The 15,764-nt window shown below is 37.6% G+C and overlaps 1 protein-coding gene across 1 annotated transcript in view; it reads right to left on the reverse strand.

The window, feature by feature from the left end:
- Positions 1-15,013: 15,013 nt before the first annotated feature.
- LOC136838636 (chitinase domain-containing protein 1) overlaps positions 15,014-15,764 on the reverse strand; it is an 87,287-nt gene continuing 86,536 nt past the window's right edge. Inside the window, exon 10 of the mRNA XM_067103939.1 lies at positions 15,014-15,587. Within this exon, the coding sequence (XP_066960040.1) occupies positions 15,446-15,587 (142 nt within the window). The 3' untranslated portion in view covers positions 15,014-15,445. The remainder of the gene's footprint in view (positions 15,588-15,764) is intronic.

The following is a 15,764-nucleotide window of genomic DNA, read 5'->3' on the forward strand; positions in this document are numbered from 1 at the left end:
TGAATTTCAAGCCAGTGGCCCCTGTGGTGGGCTTGTTCCATGTAAATGGGGTTCATCCTCTGAATAATAATAATAATAATAATAATAATAATAATAATAATAATAATAATAATAATAATAATAACATAATGTACATTTCATATCTGACGTAGACTTCTCCTTCTATTTATTAATTTATTTTTTCTTTTTTAATAAGTGATCTCTTCTCTCTGTATTTCCCATTACCTTCCGTTACTTCTTTTTAATGAAAACCACAATATTCTTTGGAAGCTTGAATTTCAAGTAAATGTCCCGTGTTGTGGGTTTGTTCCATATGAATAGGGTTCATCCTCTGAATAATAATATAATAACCTAGCCAACAGAAACCAAAGCAGCAACCGCCTTGGAAAAGGCGCCTAGAAAAACAAATCATGGCGATAAATCGAACATAAAAATCTGTTTAAATTTGAGGTTAGCTAACTAAGTACAAATTTTCTTTTGAGCATCAAATTTACATATATATTTTAGGAAAGAAAACTCTGGTACTAAAAGAAACAATATTATTTTATCTTAGAAGGACTGAATATCTATCTATCTATCTATCTATATATATATATATATATATATATATATATATATATATATATATATATATATATATATATATATATATACAGTATACACATATATAAATATATATATGCATATACTGTGTATATATATATATATATATATATATATATATATATATATATATATATATATATATATATATATATATATATATATATATATATATAGAGAGAGAGAGAGAGTGTAAGTCATTAAAATATTTCAACACCCCAACAAAATAATCTCCTTCATTTAATGCAAATGCGTCGAAGCATCCAAATTAAATACAAATACAAATCAATTTCCTGTCTGAAATAAATTCAGGGAACACATCACATGCCAACATTCACACATCTACAAAAAAGATCTACTTCAACATCTTGAACAGATTCTGATTCCCTCAAAATCAGCATTCATAAATAGCAGCTGGGTGAAATCATACATTGATATCCATCTTTAACATGCTTGAATGTAGATCCTATGCATAGCTTTAATCATGAATCTTTCCATGTTCCTACGTACACAGACAAATATCTCGAAATACTGAGGGCCAGAAGGTGTGAGTACCAATGAACCCAAAAAATATTTGTTTTCAATACTAGGCTTGACCCAAAGTGGTTAATGATGGGACGACTATCAGAGTAAAAGATGAGAAATTATTTGTTACGAAATACAGTACAGACGAAATACAGAAGTCCATGAAGCCTAACCCACGTAGGGAGGTAGTGCCATCAGTGCACCTCATGCGGTGCACGGTAGGCATTACATAAGGTTTTTTGCAGCACGCCTGTGAGAGGTGCTAAAGAAAGAGCAGGAAGACAAGTACTGCTAGTTTATTATTGAAGCGACCCGCTTATAAAGCGGCGTGCGGATGTCTGCGTATATGCAGAGACCGCGAGTACAAAAATTTTACATGTGACCTGAGGTCAAACTATTTCTCTGCAAAACAGGACAGGTACATACAGAAAACATTATGATTAACAATAACTGGTTGGACATAAAAATACTCTGTCACACATACATGGTACAAGGGCAAATGAACAGATAATAAATAATTCACAATAATGATAATAAGGTTGCGGCTGTTTGATCTTAGGTTGCATGTGAAGGCACCGTAGAAAACAGGATGTCTACCATAGAGAACCCGTTGAGCAGGGACTTTACAATACTCCCCCGCCAAGACGTAGGTAATGTCTGATCACAGCAGGTATCTGCTTGGGTGGTGGAGGGGGCCCCGCCTCCTCGATGCCAGCTGGGGGGGTGGTCGTCCTCCACGGTGTCCTGTGGGTGGGTGTGTTGAGCTGTTCTGCTGCCGGGTCCCGGGACCTCCCGGGGGCGCCCACGAGGCCTTCTTGCTGACGGGACGGGCTGGAGGGGCACCACCTCCTACGGGAGGCTTTGGGAAGTGCCCCCGACGTCCTCCTTCAGAAATGCGGGCTTGAGACGGTCAATTGAAACCCAGTCTTCCTTCCTGTGGACGGCTAGCCGGAATGCCTTATTGTTCCGCCCAAGCATGAGGAAAGGCCCCGTGTAGGGCCTGGTTAAGGGTGGGCGTATGGCATCGTCCCTGACGAAGACGTGGGTGGCGGAGGACAGACTGGGAGGCATGAAGGGAGATGTCCTGTCGGTATACGTCCGCCGGCAGGGGGCGAACTTCCCAACCCTGTCGCGGAGCCTCTGCGATGATAAGTCGTCCTGCTCTCCTTTGATGAATTCTCCTGGGACTACGAAGGTACCCCTTAAGACCTTTTCTGCTGTGGATGGATCGCCATTGGCTCTGGGGGCGGTCCTCAACCCAAGGAGGACCTAGGGCAGCTGGTATTTCCAACTGTCGGAGGTGCAACGAGCCATGAGGGACGACTTCAGGGACCTGTGGAACCTTTCCACCATTCCATTGGCTGCAGGGTTGTAGGTGATGGTGGTGTGGTGAGTGGTCCCCAGCAGGCGTGCCAGGGCAGTCCATAGCTCAGACATGAAGGTGGGGCCCCTGTCCATGGTTATATGGTCCGGGACACCAAAACAGCTGATCCAGCTGGAGAGGAGGGACTCTGCGCATGCACTGGAGGTGGCTTCTTCCTTGGGTGTAGCTTTGGGCCACCTGGTGGAGCGGTCAACGACTGTTAGAAGGTACCTTGCTCCTTCTGATGGGGGAAGGGGACCCACGACATCGACGTGGATGTGCCCGAAATGTCTCCCTGGCTGGGGAAAACTGCCCACCCCGGATTCAGTGTGCCGCCCTACTTTGCTGGCCTGGCACTGAATGCACTGTCTTGCCCAGGCCGTCGCATCTTTCTGTATGCTGTGCCAGATGAACTTCTCCGCCAGCAGCCTGGCCGTTGTCCTTCCAGAGGAGTGGGACAGTCCATCGATGATGTTGAAGACCAGCCGATGGCGGGAGGCGGGCACTAGTGGGCAGGGGTGGCCAGTGCTTATGTCACTTAGCAGTGTTGGCCCTCCAGGGCCAAGGGGGATGTCCTTCCACTTCAGCGACGTGATGGCAGTGCAGTAGGCTGGAGTCTCTGGGTCGGCGGCTTGTTCGCGGGCGAGGTCCTCGTAGTCGATCCCGAACTGCACTGCGTCGATTTCAATCCTTGAGAGGGCATTGGCTACTGGGTTCTTCTTGCCGGGGAGGTACTTGATGGTGCAAGTGAACTCCGTGATGGCTGCGAGGTGCCGCTGCTGCCTGGAGGACCATGCATCCCCCAACTTTGTGAAGGTGTGGACCAGCGGCTGGTGGTCCGTCCAAACTGTGAAGGGCGTACCCTCCAGGAGGAACTTGAAGTGGCGTACCGCCTGGTACACCACTAAGAGTTTTCCTTTGATTCTTAACTTTTTAATGGTGGCAGAAGTTAATCCTGCCTGAAGGCAGCCTATGATAAGCAGAAGCTTGTTTTGATACAAGGTCAAGTTCACCTTACAACTGTAAGAATACATTCATGTTCTCTGCCAACATGAACTCAGGTTCCTCTTGCAGAAGGAATTGTATGATTTTTGCAAATTGCACGAGTACTGATAAATTTCTCCTATACCATTCAATTATTGTTTTTTGTAGTATTTCCAATATTTTTTACTAAATTTTACCGAGTACAGTAAAATAGCGAAAGCAACTTTTTTTCCAGATTGATATACTGTATAGGGAATTACCAGCCTGTGCTGACGCAATAATTATATAACTTTACAAGACAAGTACATCTGAAACATGTTCACCATGCTAATTCTAGTTTTTTCTCTTTTGCATCATACACATATGAACAAATAATTTTCTATTTTGCCTAGTGAGTGCATGAGAGAGAGAGAGAGAGAGAGAGACAGATTTATCTTAGAAAAAGAAAATTACACTTTTACATGTTTTTGCTAAAGTAATCTCCAATATATTGTGTGCAGTTAGGGAGAGAAATAACTTAAATATAACTTATTCCTATTTTCAATGTAGTTTATGTTATTTCCTTCATAAACTTCCATGAATCTTACACATAAAAAGAAAATGAAGAACAAAACACATACACATTTCCTTACCGCTTGATAGGGGGAAATATAGAGTTGGTAATGCGTCTGCTTTCAACATCTTCTTCCGTTTTGCAGGTGGGGTGTTTAGTAATTCATCCATGAGGTTAACTCTCGGATGCATCTTTTGCAAAATGTTAACTGCATATCCTTACATTATTATTAACACTGAAATAATCCTTCCTCTTACAAATATTTATCGACCTTTTTTTCATTTCCTCGCTCTTGGGAAAGTTATGCAGCATAACATTGCCGTTCTTTGTAGATTTTCCATTACAGCCAAACAGCACAAATATTAGGCATTGTACTTTGGTTTTCATTCATGATTAACTTTAAAAATCGAAATATAAAGCTCGGCCAGACAGGAAACCAAATAATAATTGCTGATCATTATTTCAATCAGCTGTGATGTTTACACTTCTAGTAGCTTCAATAAATGAGGGAGGCCTGCTTGTACCCCCGGTGACGTCATGCACAGACTGGGTAGATTTTGGGTCAGAAATGGGATGACCTTCTCTCTTCTTTAGGTCTTGGTTCTTCCTCTTCTAAAACCTGTCCAATTGCTACAACTGCATTCGCCAATTTCCTCTTCTAATACACTTTGACATAAATCTCTTACTCCATATATTTTGAACTCCAAGCTTTGCTTGTACTTTTCCACAGCAGCCACTTTCCTGACTGTAATTTTCCTTTTCCTCCTTTCCAGTTACTATAAGCTCCATTTTGCTTACAATAGTAGTCAATCCTCTTTCTCCATCTTGGTCCTGAGCATCTGGTGTTCAAAGATTTTATATCTCTAATGACTAACTCTTCCAGACATTGGAATTTCACTCATTTTCTATACAATTCTTGCAGTTCAAGAATGGCATTGCCAACTAGTCACCTTACTCCTGGAAAGGCTTGAAGAAACTTGTGAATTGGATGATTGTTGTAGATTTGCTCAACATAATCCAGAAATAATATTCAGGCTTTAAAAATATAGTTTCTTCAAAATATCACTTGCTCTATAATTAAGTTGAGCACATAATGATATAACTGCAGACAGGATAAAGAAAAGTAACTTGAAAAGATCACATATACATCCCATCTCATTCCTTTTCTGAACCTTTCAAGATTTTCTTTAGGCTCATCAAGGAGAATGCAAATTTTTTCTTCTGACTACTGTAACTCAGTGGATATTCTCAGACCATTTTACTTCAAAGCGACATTACTGTATTGACCACTGTGTGGTATATGTAGGAAACGTGTAATCAATCGAGAGTGTAATGACCTCATGACATGACCATCCCTACTGATATCACTGGCATAAGTTGCAAACACTAAAGAACCCATCCAGTGCTTAGCACAAGCTGGCCTTGGCTTCCAGTAACTCTGCGTAAGATTTACATACCTTACAGTATCTATGGATGCCTAATGTTAATGAATGAGAAATAAATATATTTGGCTGGACATGACTGATGGATTGACTGATTTATGAAATTTAGGTTGTCAAACCAAACACTGGGGCATTTTTCCCCATTCAGCACTTAAGACAGGGAGAAGGAAGAAATTTAAATACCTTAAAAATTAGAGTTAAAATCAAAATTTAGCATTGGCTATAGAAAAATAATGTAAATTTTACAGTAATATCTTCCATATGGAGTGTATTAGTTTACACTCTTCAGTGTCAGGAATCATCATTCATTACAAATAAATGTTTTACCAGTTTTTTTTTGTGGGATTAGATGTGAACTGAGTTCTCTCCACAGTCCACTCATCAGTCCTGTGCTCTTTCTGCATTACATTGCTGGTCACCCCTTGATATTAAGGGTGACACCTTAAGAATACACAAAGATATGATCTGTTCCCTTTGATTATTTAAGCAATTAATTAAAACTTGTATCTGTAACCTTATTTACCTGAACACATTTGATTATCTTGGTTAAATGTCTTAACATTGATGATTCTTTGATTACATGTCAGAACAACTGACTTTTAATGTATGGTGTCTATTAAGAGACAAATTCAAACATTGAATCCTAATGTTGGTCTTGGACTCAGTCTCAGACTTGGATGGTGTGGACTTCGACTCTGTCTTGCCCTTGGATTATGTAGACTCAGGCTTCGCCATAGTCTCGAAAGTTTAGACTCATTTACAACACTTGTGGCCTGAATGTTCCAGAAATGTTCTAAGGTGATCCTCTGATATCCAACAAGGAAAGCATCATTCTTTGTTCTGATTCAGCATTTTTTAAACAATCTGCTCTATCCTTTTAAAATATATCAAATATAAAGATGTACAACTTTTGTATATCTATCTAATTTCCTTCTTTCTACACGACAAGAGCAACTTATTACAAATTTTTCTCTCATCTGACATACTTCAAATGTTATTACTAATCAGGAATAAGTAGTAAAGCCCACTCTACTAGCCTTTACACCAATCCTAGTTTCACAGGTCAACATTTCCCATTTAGCCTTTGAAAGAGCCTGTGTGAAATTACAAGCAATGCAGAGAAAATATGTTCTAATGTCAATGCAAATCACATTTTACTGATAATTAATCCATGGAAGTAAATTAGGTTTCTAAAACAAACAGTTCAGTTGACTTTTATATTGTACATATGAATAGAAAAACAACAAAATATCTCAACCTCTAAGATCACAAATAATTTAACACACGTGCACAGTTTTGACATGTACCTTATTGCTTTTTTCTCCTTAATTGATAACTCACAATGCATTACATGCCAAAAATACAACTGCAAAAATAAACATTATCACACCGTTTAGCAATCAACTCTTCATGTATGACTAGGATTAGTTTAACATATCTAGCAAGCAATAAATAACAGTACAGTATCATTTGGAATAAAAAATGGGAAATAAAAAATAATAAAAAGTACACTGAATAATTATATCATTAATATTTTATAAAAGCTATTATGATTAATGCAATACCTATCATTGCATAAATCAAGAAAAAAAATCCTTAAAGTTTAATGATTCCAAAATGTTTTTAAAAAGTTAAGTGTTATCAGGATTAAAGCTCTTCTGGAAATCTGAATTTTTATAACTCATCACTCATATATGCCCATATTAGTGACTTTTTAATGCCACCAAACAGAAAATCCGCACCAACCCGCAGAAGATCAGTACTAGCATGGTGTATAAGCCACCTGGTCCCTTAACACCCATCAGCTAATTGCCCCAGTTTTTGTAGTTTTGATAAGAGCTACATCATCATAACGGCTGGAATGAAAGAACTTGTGAGTGATTGGTTTATATGAAAAACTAATTTTGTTTTATAAACTATTGCAGTTTGTTTTACTGCAGCCCCATATCTCATATACTGTAGGACTGAATTGCAACTGAGGTGGGAGGACATAGCCAATGAGAGTACCAAAGTGGCAATTGAAACCTAAATGATCCAGGAGACCTTGGAGTCTTCAGTGAGTAAAATAAGTAGCTTGTATTTGTATAGATGTCAGTAGATTCATGAAAATGAGGACATTTGTCATGTGCGTGAAACAAAGAGGGGCTCGTGAACCCAGAAGCTCACATTTCTAGTATGCAATATACAAGTGGATAAGAGATGAAAGAATAAGATGAATCCCATTTGTACAATCCAAAAGCTAAACATGGCCTGCTGCTACTAATAGTTACAATAAATACAAATCCAACTTATGATTAAACTCCTAAGGAAGAGCTCTGCAAAAGCAGACTGGCACCTCAAGATGCCTGCATAAAAAATAGCATTTCCATCCAAATTACATAAAAGACAAAAGAAGTAGGAAGGGCTCTAATTTTGGGCTATAACTCTCACCTACACAACTTTGCCATCTGATATGTTTTATGCTTGAGGATGAACTGCCTGAGTCAGTAGGAGACCATGTTCTTCAAGACTTATTTTTAGAGCAACCCATACAGGGTAAGAATCTTGAGGTGTCTGCTCTGGAATCTCTAGTTCGCCTGTGTTCATGCCAGACGGCCCTCTTTGTTACTAGCAACATATGCAAGAAAAAGGATGGCAAAAGATGTTATAGAATGGTCCTGGTTTCCTGGTGACTAGACTTTAACCACAGCTACAAACAACAAGCTAATGGAAATTCAGCTCTAAAAATGCATGAGATCCAGAAGCAAGACCTCAAGCAAATGTAAACCTCATAGTTGGGAGGTTTAGATGTTCCTTTGGAAACTTTCTTGAAATGTTGGATTTCTTAGTTCTAATAAAGGACCCACATTCAGTACGTGAAGCTCTGAGAAATGGGAGTGGGCAGCCATTTAGCCCTTGATGGCTGAGACTGACAACTTATTCAAGTGCCAAAAGGAAAAGGGCAAAGTTCATAATTAGGCTAACTGAGTACTGTAGTGAAGTTAACTGGATTAAGATCCCGTTCACTGCACAAATTACAAATTTGGAACTTGGCAATGTCTCTGGTTGATTTGTTGAAAATCCTCTCCTGAAACTGTGATGGATAGTTTTTAGACATGAAACTACAGAATCTAAATTTGTGCATCATGAAGGTGTTTTCCAAGAGCCACTCCTGCTGAGGACAAAGGGTGATCAAGATCATCATCACATTCCTGGAGACTTGATGTCTGTATCTGACAAGTACAAATGAAGGGAAGACATATCAATCCAGGTCATTTCAGAAATACAACTGTGCATCCATTTTCCATGAAGCTAAGTTCACCAGCACAAAATAATGTATAGGCTGCTTGCAACTGATGCTTATTGCACACAGGTTTACCAAAGGCATTTCCCCACTGTTTCCAAAGTCTTGCATTCTCTGCATGCAATGACTATTCTAGCAGAAATACCTGCTTCCCTCCACTGAGACCGTCTGCTATCAAGTTATGCCTTCCTTAAAAAACTAGGTCTATCTTGACATTACCTGATTCTGCTCAGAGGACAAAATCCGTAACTAGAGAACAGAGTACCAGATCTTGCACCATCCTGATTTCTCAGTCATCACACCTACTATTTTTGCTGTTACAGCGTTTAACTTGAGAAAACTGATATGCTGCTTTCTGTATCCTTCAAGACCAAGTTCACATAGCCTGGTCCAAGGTGTGCTCCCAGCCTCAGCCTCACTTGAATCAAGGTTAACATCAAAATCTATTGCTGTTAGAATGGGTTAATGAACCTCACATATTTAATATGATTGCTGTGGAGGTAAGTTTGCCAGGCAATCCCTATACCAAATCTCTGGGTACAGGAACAGATCAAATCGATCTTAAACCTTCAGATCCTTGATGTAGGAAAGAAAACAATATGTAAAAGGGATCCATTATTGCCAAGTCTTGCTTCTTCCTCACAAAGCTGGTTTAAAGATAAAACAGTCCTCACAAGAAGAAAAGAGGCACAGGTAAGTGACCTAACTATCCTATTGGGCTCGGAAATTTCCTCCAACAACTTAGCTTCCTAAGAAAGCAGCAAGCTCATGACTCCTCAAACCCATTGCTGACAGTCTGACACAACCAAAAACCCCTTAAGAAAACATTATTGTGTTGATCCCCATTGGCAAAAATGTTACTGAGGATGAGATGAACAAAGAATAAACCTGCTTCAAAAGCCCTGTCATAGGTGAAGGATGGTACACTTGTGGCAAGCAGCCCTCAATCACACTTTAATCACATGTGACAAATGAAAAGGAATGAAAGGTAATAAACAAATTAATTACATGAGGGACAATGGAGTTAGGGATAAAAACAAATTAACTGGTAATCCTGCAGTAAAGAAACAGTCTAGTGACTTCTTATCAGAGGTCAACAGTGCTGTACACACACAGGAAGTGAGGGTGCTGACTGATGGGTACCTGGCAGTGTCTTGAGACATTCAAAGGTCATGAATGTGGGCATATTGAGTGATGAAAGTGGAACAAGTGTTATTGAAGCACCAGAACCATGACATCCTAGTCATTAGAATAAAACAAAGTTTCAACCATATGAAAAGTTACTAACTATATTGAGCAATAACAAATTACTTTCATTAAGTAGTTCAACCAGACCATTCAGTCAAAAAGACAATTTGAAATCATTACAAGTGCTACTCTTTGGATGCAAAACTAACACCATAATTAACAATCTGCAGTTACGACACTTTATAAGTACAGTATAGTGCAATGTTTCACTGAATAGTCCTGCATTACTGAACTGAATTTTGGTTCTGAACAGACATCAACTTCTATTTCAAAGTTTCTATACTAATAACCCTCCAACACTAACTGGACTAAAACTGACATGATTGGTTGTAGTTTTGTGGTGTATGATACAAGATATAACTGGATAGCATCTGGTTGAGTGAATGATTCACTCTGACCTACACCCTTGTTAAGCCTTTGCTCCCCAGTGAGTGGGAATTATGCAGTGGCACTTAGCATCCTTGGTATTACTTATGTATATACCATTTATTACCATTACAAGTTTTGTGGATCTGTTGTTACTATGCTAAGAATACTAAATTCATTTTGCTTGAATATCTTTCTCAATTATGCAAACTAAATCTGCATTCTATAATCTCCTCTATCATCTATGATTCCCGTGAAAATGTGCTTCATTTGTTACCTGCACAAAATTTCCTGTGCCTTAAGTTAAAATTTTGCCTATCCATCACTATTGTACTGTGATTCATTTTTGCCTAGTCTTTGGAAGTCGTTCAACAGCCAAAATTAACATCCTTAATCAGTGATTTCTTTACATACATGAATATCCTTCATTAACCCTTAAGGGAGGGGCTAAATATATATCGAGCACAACCCCAAATGTGGGAAAATTTAGGGTTGGCCAATTTAATAAAAAAAAAACACATCAATGGAAAGAGGAAGATATGCAAATGCACATGGTGTAAGAAAAAAAATTCTAAAAATTTTTCCCTACCTTCCACGGGAAGTTCAAAGTGACTATTTACAACCCTGTGTGGGGCCTCTTTTACAAGACACTTGTAAAAATATGTAAATTTTACCAAGCTATGCATGTTTTTTTCTAATAATTTATTAATTTTATTATGTAAAATTACAATTACAGCTCACACAATTATCATAACAGATAAGAACTAAAATCAATAACAAGTTCTGAATATATTTGTTGTAAAATATTTATGAGATTTACTGTACTGAGATGGGGAGATGCAGTAACATTTTGTGAGGTATACAGTAGAACCCCGGTCCTCGACCATACCAGAACTTGACATAATCGGATTTCGACGTGAAATGTCGAGTAAATTTTGTGTCGGAGCTCAAACAACAAACCAGAATCCGACACGATGAATCATATGATGTTTGTAAAAAAAAAAAAAGTTTTGGTCAGCCGCTGCTAGTTGGTGTTGTTGGTGGCGTTCTTCTCACACGTATTTAAAAGCGTTTAAAGCCCACACACGCTGCTGCCGTTGTTTGGAGAAGTACACGCTTGTACAGGTATATCATAATTTTTTTGGCTTTCTGCACTGAATTTTCATCCAATCATGGGTCCCAATATGTTAGGGTACTGTATTATAACATTTATTGAAAGATGTTTTACAGTGATTTTGTACACTATTCCAGTAGACTCTGTATGAAATTTACCATAAATACTGAACGTAAACAACGTTTATGTAATTAGTACTGCGATACACCACCAGGGTGGCGCTTTGGTTTGTTTACATCTGCTCATGCCACAAGCTGCCGAGTGCCGACATAACTTAGGAAATTTTTCCTAATTTTATGATAACAGACATACAGTAATTTGACTTATAAATACTGTATTACTAATTTACTGTAATAATCAGGCTTGTTTTTCAATGTTATTATTGTTAACAACAGTTTTTGTGTGTACCCGCTACAGCACATTCTGGTAGTGCCTATAGGCCACCTAGCCTAGGCTATGGCGCTCGGTCTACCATCGGTAATACAGCTGCATTGGTCATAGGCCAATTTTTTTTATACAGTATGCATTTAAAAATGTAAAAAGTGCTTCTGATGTGGTAAGTTATTTACCTCAGAACTTATTTAATTGTAATTTGTCTAATGTTTTGTATAAAAAGGCAAGGTTGGGGTAATGACTTGTGGTCAGGAATGGATTAATCCATTTTCAGTTATTTCTTATGGGAGAAATTGATTCACAATTCAACTAAATCGAATCGTGACAATTCTTCTGGAATGGATTAGCGTCGAGGATCTGGACTCTACTGTACATGTTTTTTCTATTATTTCTTTACACTTTTCTTTGCAAAATTACAATTACAGCTGACATACTATCATAGAAGATAAGAACTAAAACCAACAGCAACCCCTGGGTATATTTATGAGCAAATAAATAACAAGATGTCCTGGAGCTGCAGAGATGTAGTACATTCCCCTCTGATATCTCAAGGCATACTGATCGATGTCTCTCCCGTGCCGAGCTAACAGTTGCCATAAGTCATTTATGGACCATTGAAGTGCTATGAACACCTTTCCCACAAAATTCATACAAACAATATGGTGCAAAATATGATTACTCATATGAGGATTCCCGTCCATCACCCAAAACCTGTTGTAGATACTCATATGAGGATTCCCGTCCATCACCCGAAACATTTTACAGACACTCATATGAGGATTCCCGCCCATCATCCAAAACCTGTTGTAGATACTCATCTGAGGATTCCTGTCCATCACCCAAAACATGTTATAGACACTCATATGAGGATTCCTGTTCATCACCCAAATCCTGTTGTAGATACTCATATGAGGATTCCCCTCCATCACCCAAAACATGTTATAGATATTCATATGACGATTCCTGTCCATCCCCAAAACCTGTTACAGTATAGATACTCATATGAGGATTCCCATCCATTAAGGGTTAAACACTATACAACCTTCATTTTCAGCACTAGACAAGCCCCATAAAACCGGATCGCCATTAACCGGGGAGCCTGTAGTGTAACTGTAAATTTAACTTATTTCTAATTTGTGCTATACTGGCTTAGACAAAATTAAGTAGATGTTAAGTGCCGTCGAAATATAATTAATTCAATAGTGCAATGTCATTTTTGGTCATTTAGAAAAGTCCATGCTGTTTTCTTTAATAATTCCTTTCCTAATTTAGAGTTGCAGAAGGCTCATTTTTAGCCTACCTAACCTACAACTAAACTCTCCCTGATCTCAGAAATTTGCCATTACCGTACTATACATTTCAAACCCCTTGATACAAGATTCTGCCAAATACAGATAACAAAAGCTTAAGTATTCTTTGTCTAGACCCCAAACCTTATCTCTTATCAAGCAAAGATGTATCAAAAACTGCAAATGAAACAGCTCACAAAAACAGCAAAATCAGACCCACCTTTGATGGATAAAATCTAATAACCAAATTCAATAACTTAATGAATCATACTTCACTATACTGTACAGTACAAACAGTACCATGTAATTCTTAAAAATACTCAAACCTTTAACCAGCACCCTGAAAACAAGCAAATTAAAAGAAAAAATCACCTGTGTTAACAGAACAACTTGAAAATATAAGTTTTACAACAATATCACACAGCAAAAGAATTGTTACGAAGTAACTGTCCTATTATTAAAGCACATTTATCATATAAGAAATGACCTATTATACCAAGGACACAGGATCCATGCCTTTTGCATGAATCATCTTCACAATCATCATGAACATTTATATGTCAGATTTTCCTTTTATGAGGTGACACGAAACGAGTTCTCTTCCTTTCTCCTGTCTTACCTGCATTCCACCTCACAGCCAATCTAGTTAAGGTCTTCATCTGTGCCCTTTTTCCATGATTTCCAAGACCTTCCTTCATCCTGCTTCTTCCAAATCTGAAACTTTTCTTTAAACTATTCCTCATTCCTTTTCTTTGCATCTCCAAACCATCTCAGTCTGCTTTATAGCATTGGATACCAAATATCTCTGTGACTCTATCTGCAAAATAACTCCACTAACTCTGGCTAAAAATTGTAGCGTTCTATAGTCACATTTTCAAAATCTCCATTTTCTTTGTCTGTGCTAGCTCATTAAGGATTTCTAATAATAATAATAATAATAATAATAATAATAATGTACCACTGAAGGTCTTACACATGTGAAAGCATCTGAAAACTACCATATTTGATGGCTTATAAGACGCATGTCTGCATAGGACGCACCCCAATTTCAGCAGGACATTGAGGGAAAAAAAAATAAGGTTTCCTAGCCTATGCTCATATGATTTTGGTAAGTAAAAACTGTAGTATTAGGTTATCATATGCATATTGTTTCTTACCAACAGAATCAACAAAAACATTAATAAAGAAGTTATTTACCATATTTATATTTATCAAAATATGTATTATACAATCAGCCATTTACTACGGTCGAATGTTTCGTCTGCTGCTGAAAGCTACCTTATGGGTTTACCAATAGACTGCAACAGATTCATTTATAAACATTGTTTCTTACTGGCAAAATCAACAAAAAACATTAATAAAGATGTTACCTATGGTAATATATGTTATATATATCCATTATATATTAAAAAAGTAGCAGGAATTGTCAACCACCAATTGATCGAAGCCATGTTGTTATGTGTAAAGAGAATGTTAGCAGGAATTGCCAACTACCAACTGAAGGAAGCCTTGTTATCCGTAAAGCTCTCGAGATAATCGCAATAGGTGGCAGCACACGCACTGTAAGTCTGTAAATGTGGAATGCGCATGCGCTGTAGACGATGATAATGATATTAACACATTTTAATGAAAATATCGATAATAACAACGTAGATATTGATTATAATACTAGCAGTAGTAATTGCGGTGATGGTAAGTGTGATAATGATAAATAATTATAATAAACTTTGGTTTTTAATAGGTTATTAGGATAACACCGAATGTTAGGCTAGGCTACAACATCTACGTGACGTTTCATGTATAATTTCGGCCAAAATTCTTAAATTTTGAGCCTACATTATGTACATAGGACGCAGGGGGATTTTTTAGGCCATTTTTTTATTAAAAAAGTGCCTCTTATACGCCGTCAAATATGGTAGTTTATGATATAACTCCTGTAATGAATGTATTTTAAGTGTGCTTTATATGTGATTCATAATAAATGTTTAACCCATTAAGTAATGTTGTAAACTATAATTTTTTTTTATAAACACTTCAGTTTTAACAAAGCCAGCACATAATCAGAAGAGAGACCATTGTAAACAGAATTTATCAAGCTGTAAATTTAAATTTTCATTCTGCAAGTCCTGAGAAATTTAAGGACATTTTAGAAAAATAGATAAATGTTCCTAGATGGGAATTCTAACAACTGCCTGCCCTATAAAACTCTAAATTACTATATTACTTAAATTTTTTCCACTATAAAAATCTTTCAAACTATTACCCAGAGATGACACTGAACCTCACAAAAGGTCATAAAAATAGTCAAGTCCTTGCCCAATCTCCCATAGGGATATACCAGTACCAAGTTCTTTTGCCAACTGAACTCTCACGTGAATAGAATGCAGTGTTGGGTAGAAAACTATATGACGTCCAGTTTTGGTTCTGAAAGGAAAAATAATTCAGACATGATGGTAAAATTTCATGTTAGAAATTGAGGCTACTAGCTTATCAAAATTTCTTGAATTCAGTATTTTTGTCATAAAAACTTTTGTAGTGAGTCTATCTTTCTGGCTTTTTGTGCCATGAAACACTACGAAAAAGATCCTTTCCAATATTATA

This window comes from Macrobrachium rosenbergii, chromosome 1 (assembly GCF_040412425.1).
Source record: "Macrobrachium rosenbergii isolate ZJJX-2024 chromosome 1, ASM4041242v1, whole genome shotgun sequence".
In the NCBI taxonomy this organism is placed as follows: Eukaryota; Metazoa; Arthropoda; class Malacostraca; order Decapoda; family Palaemonidae; genus Macrobrachium; species Macrobrachium rosenbergii.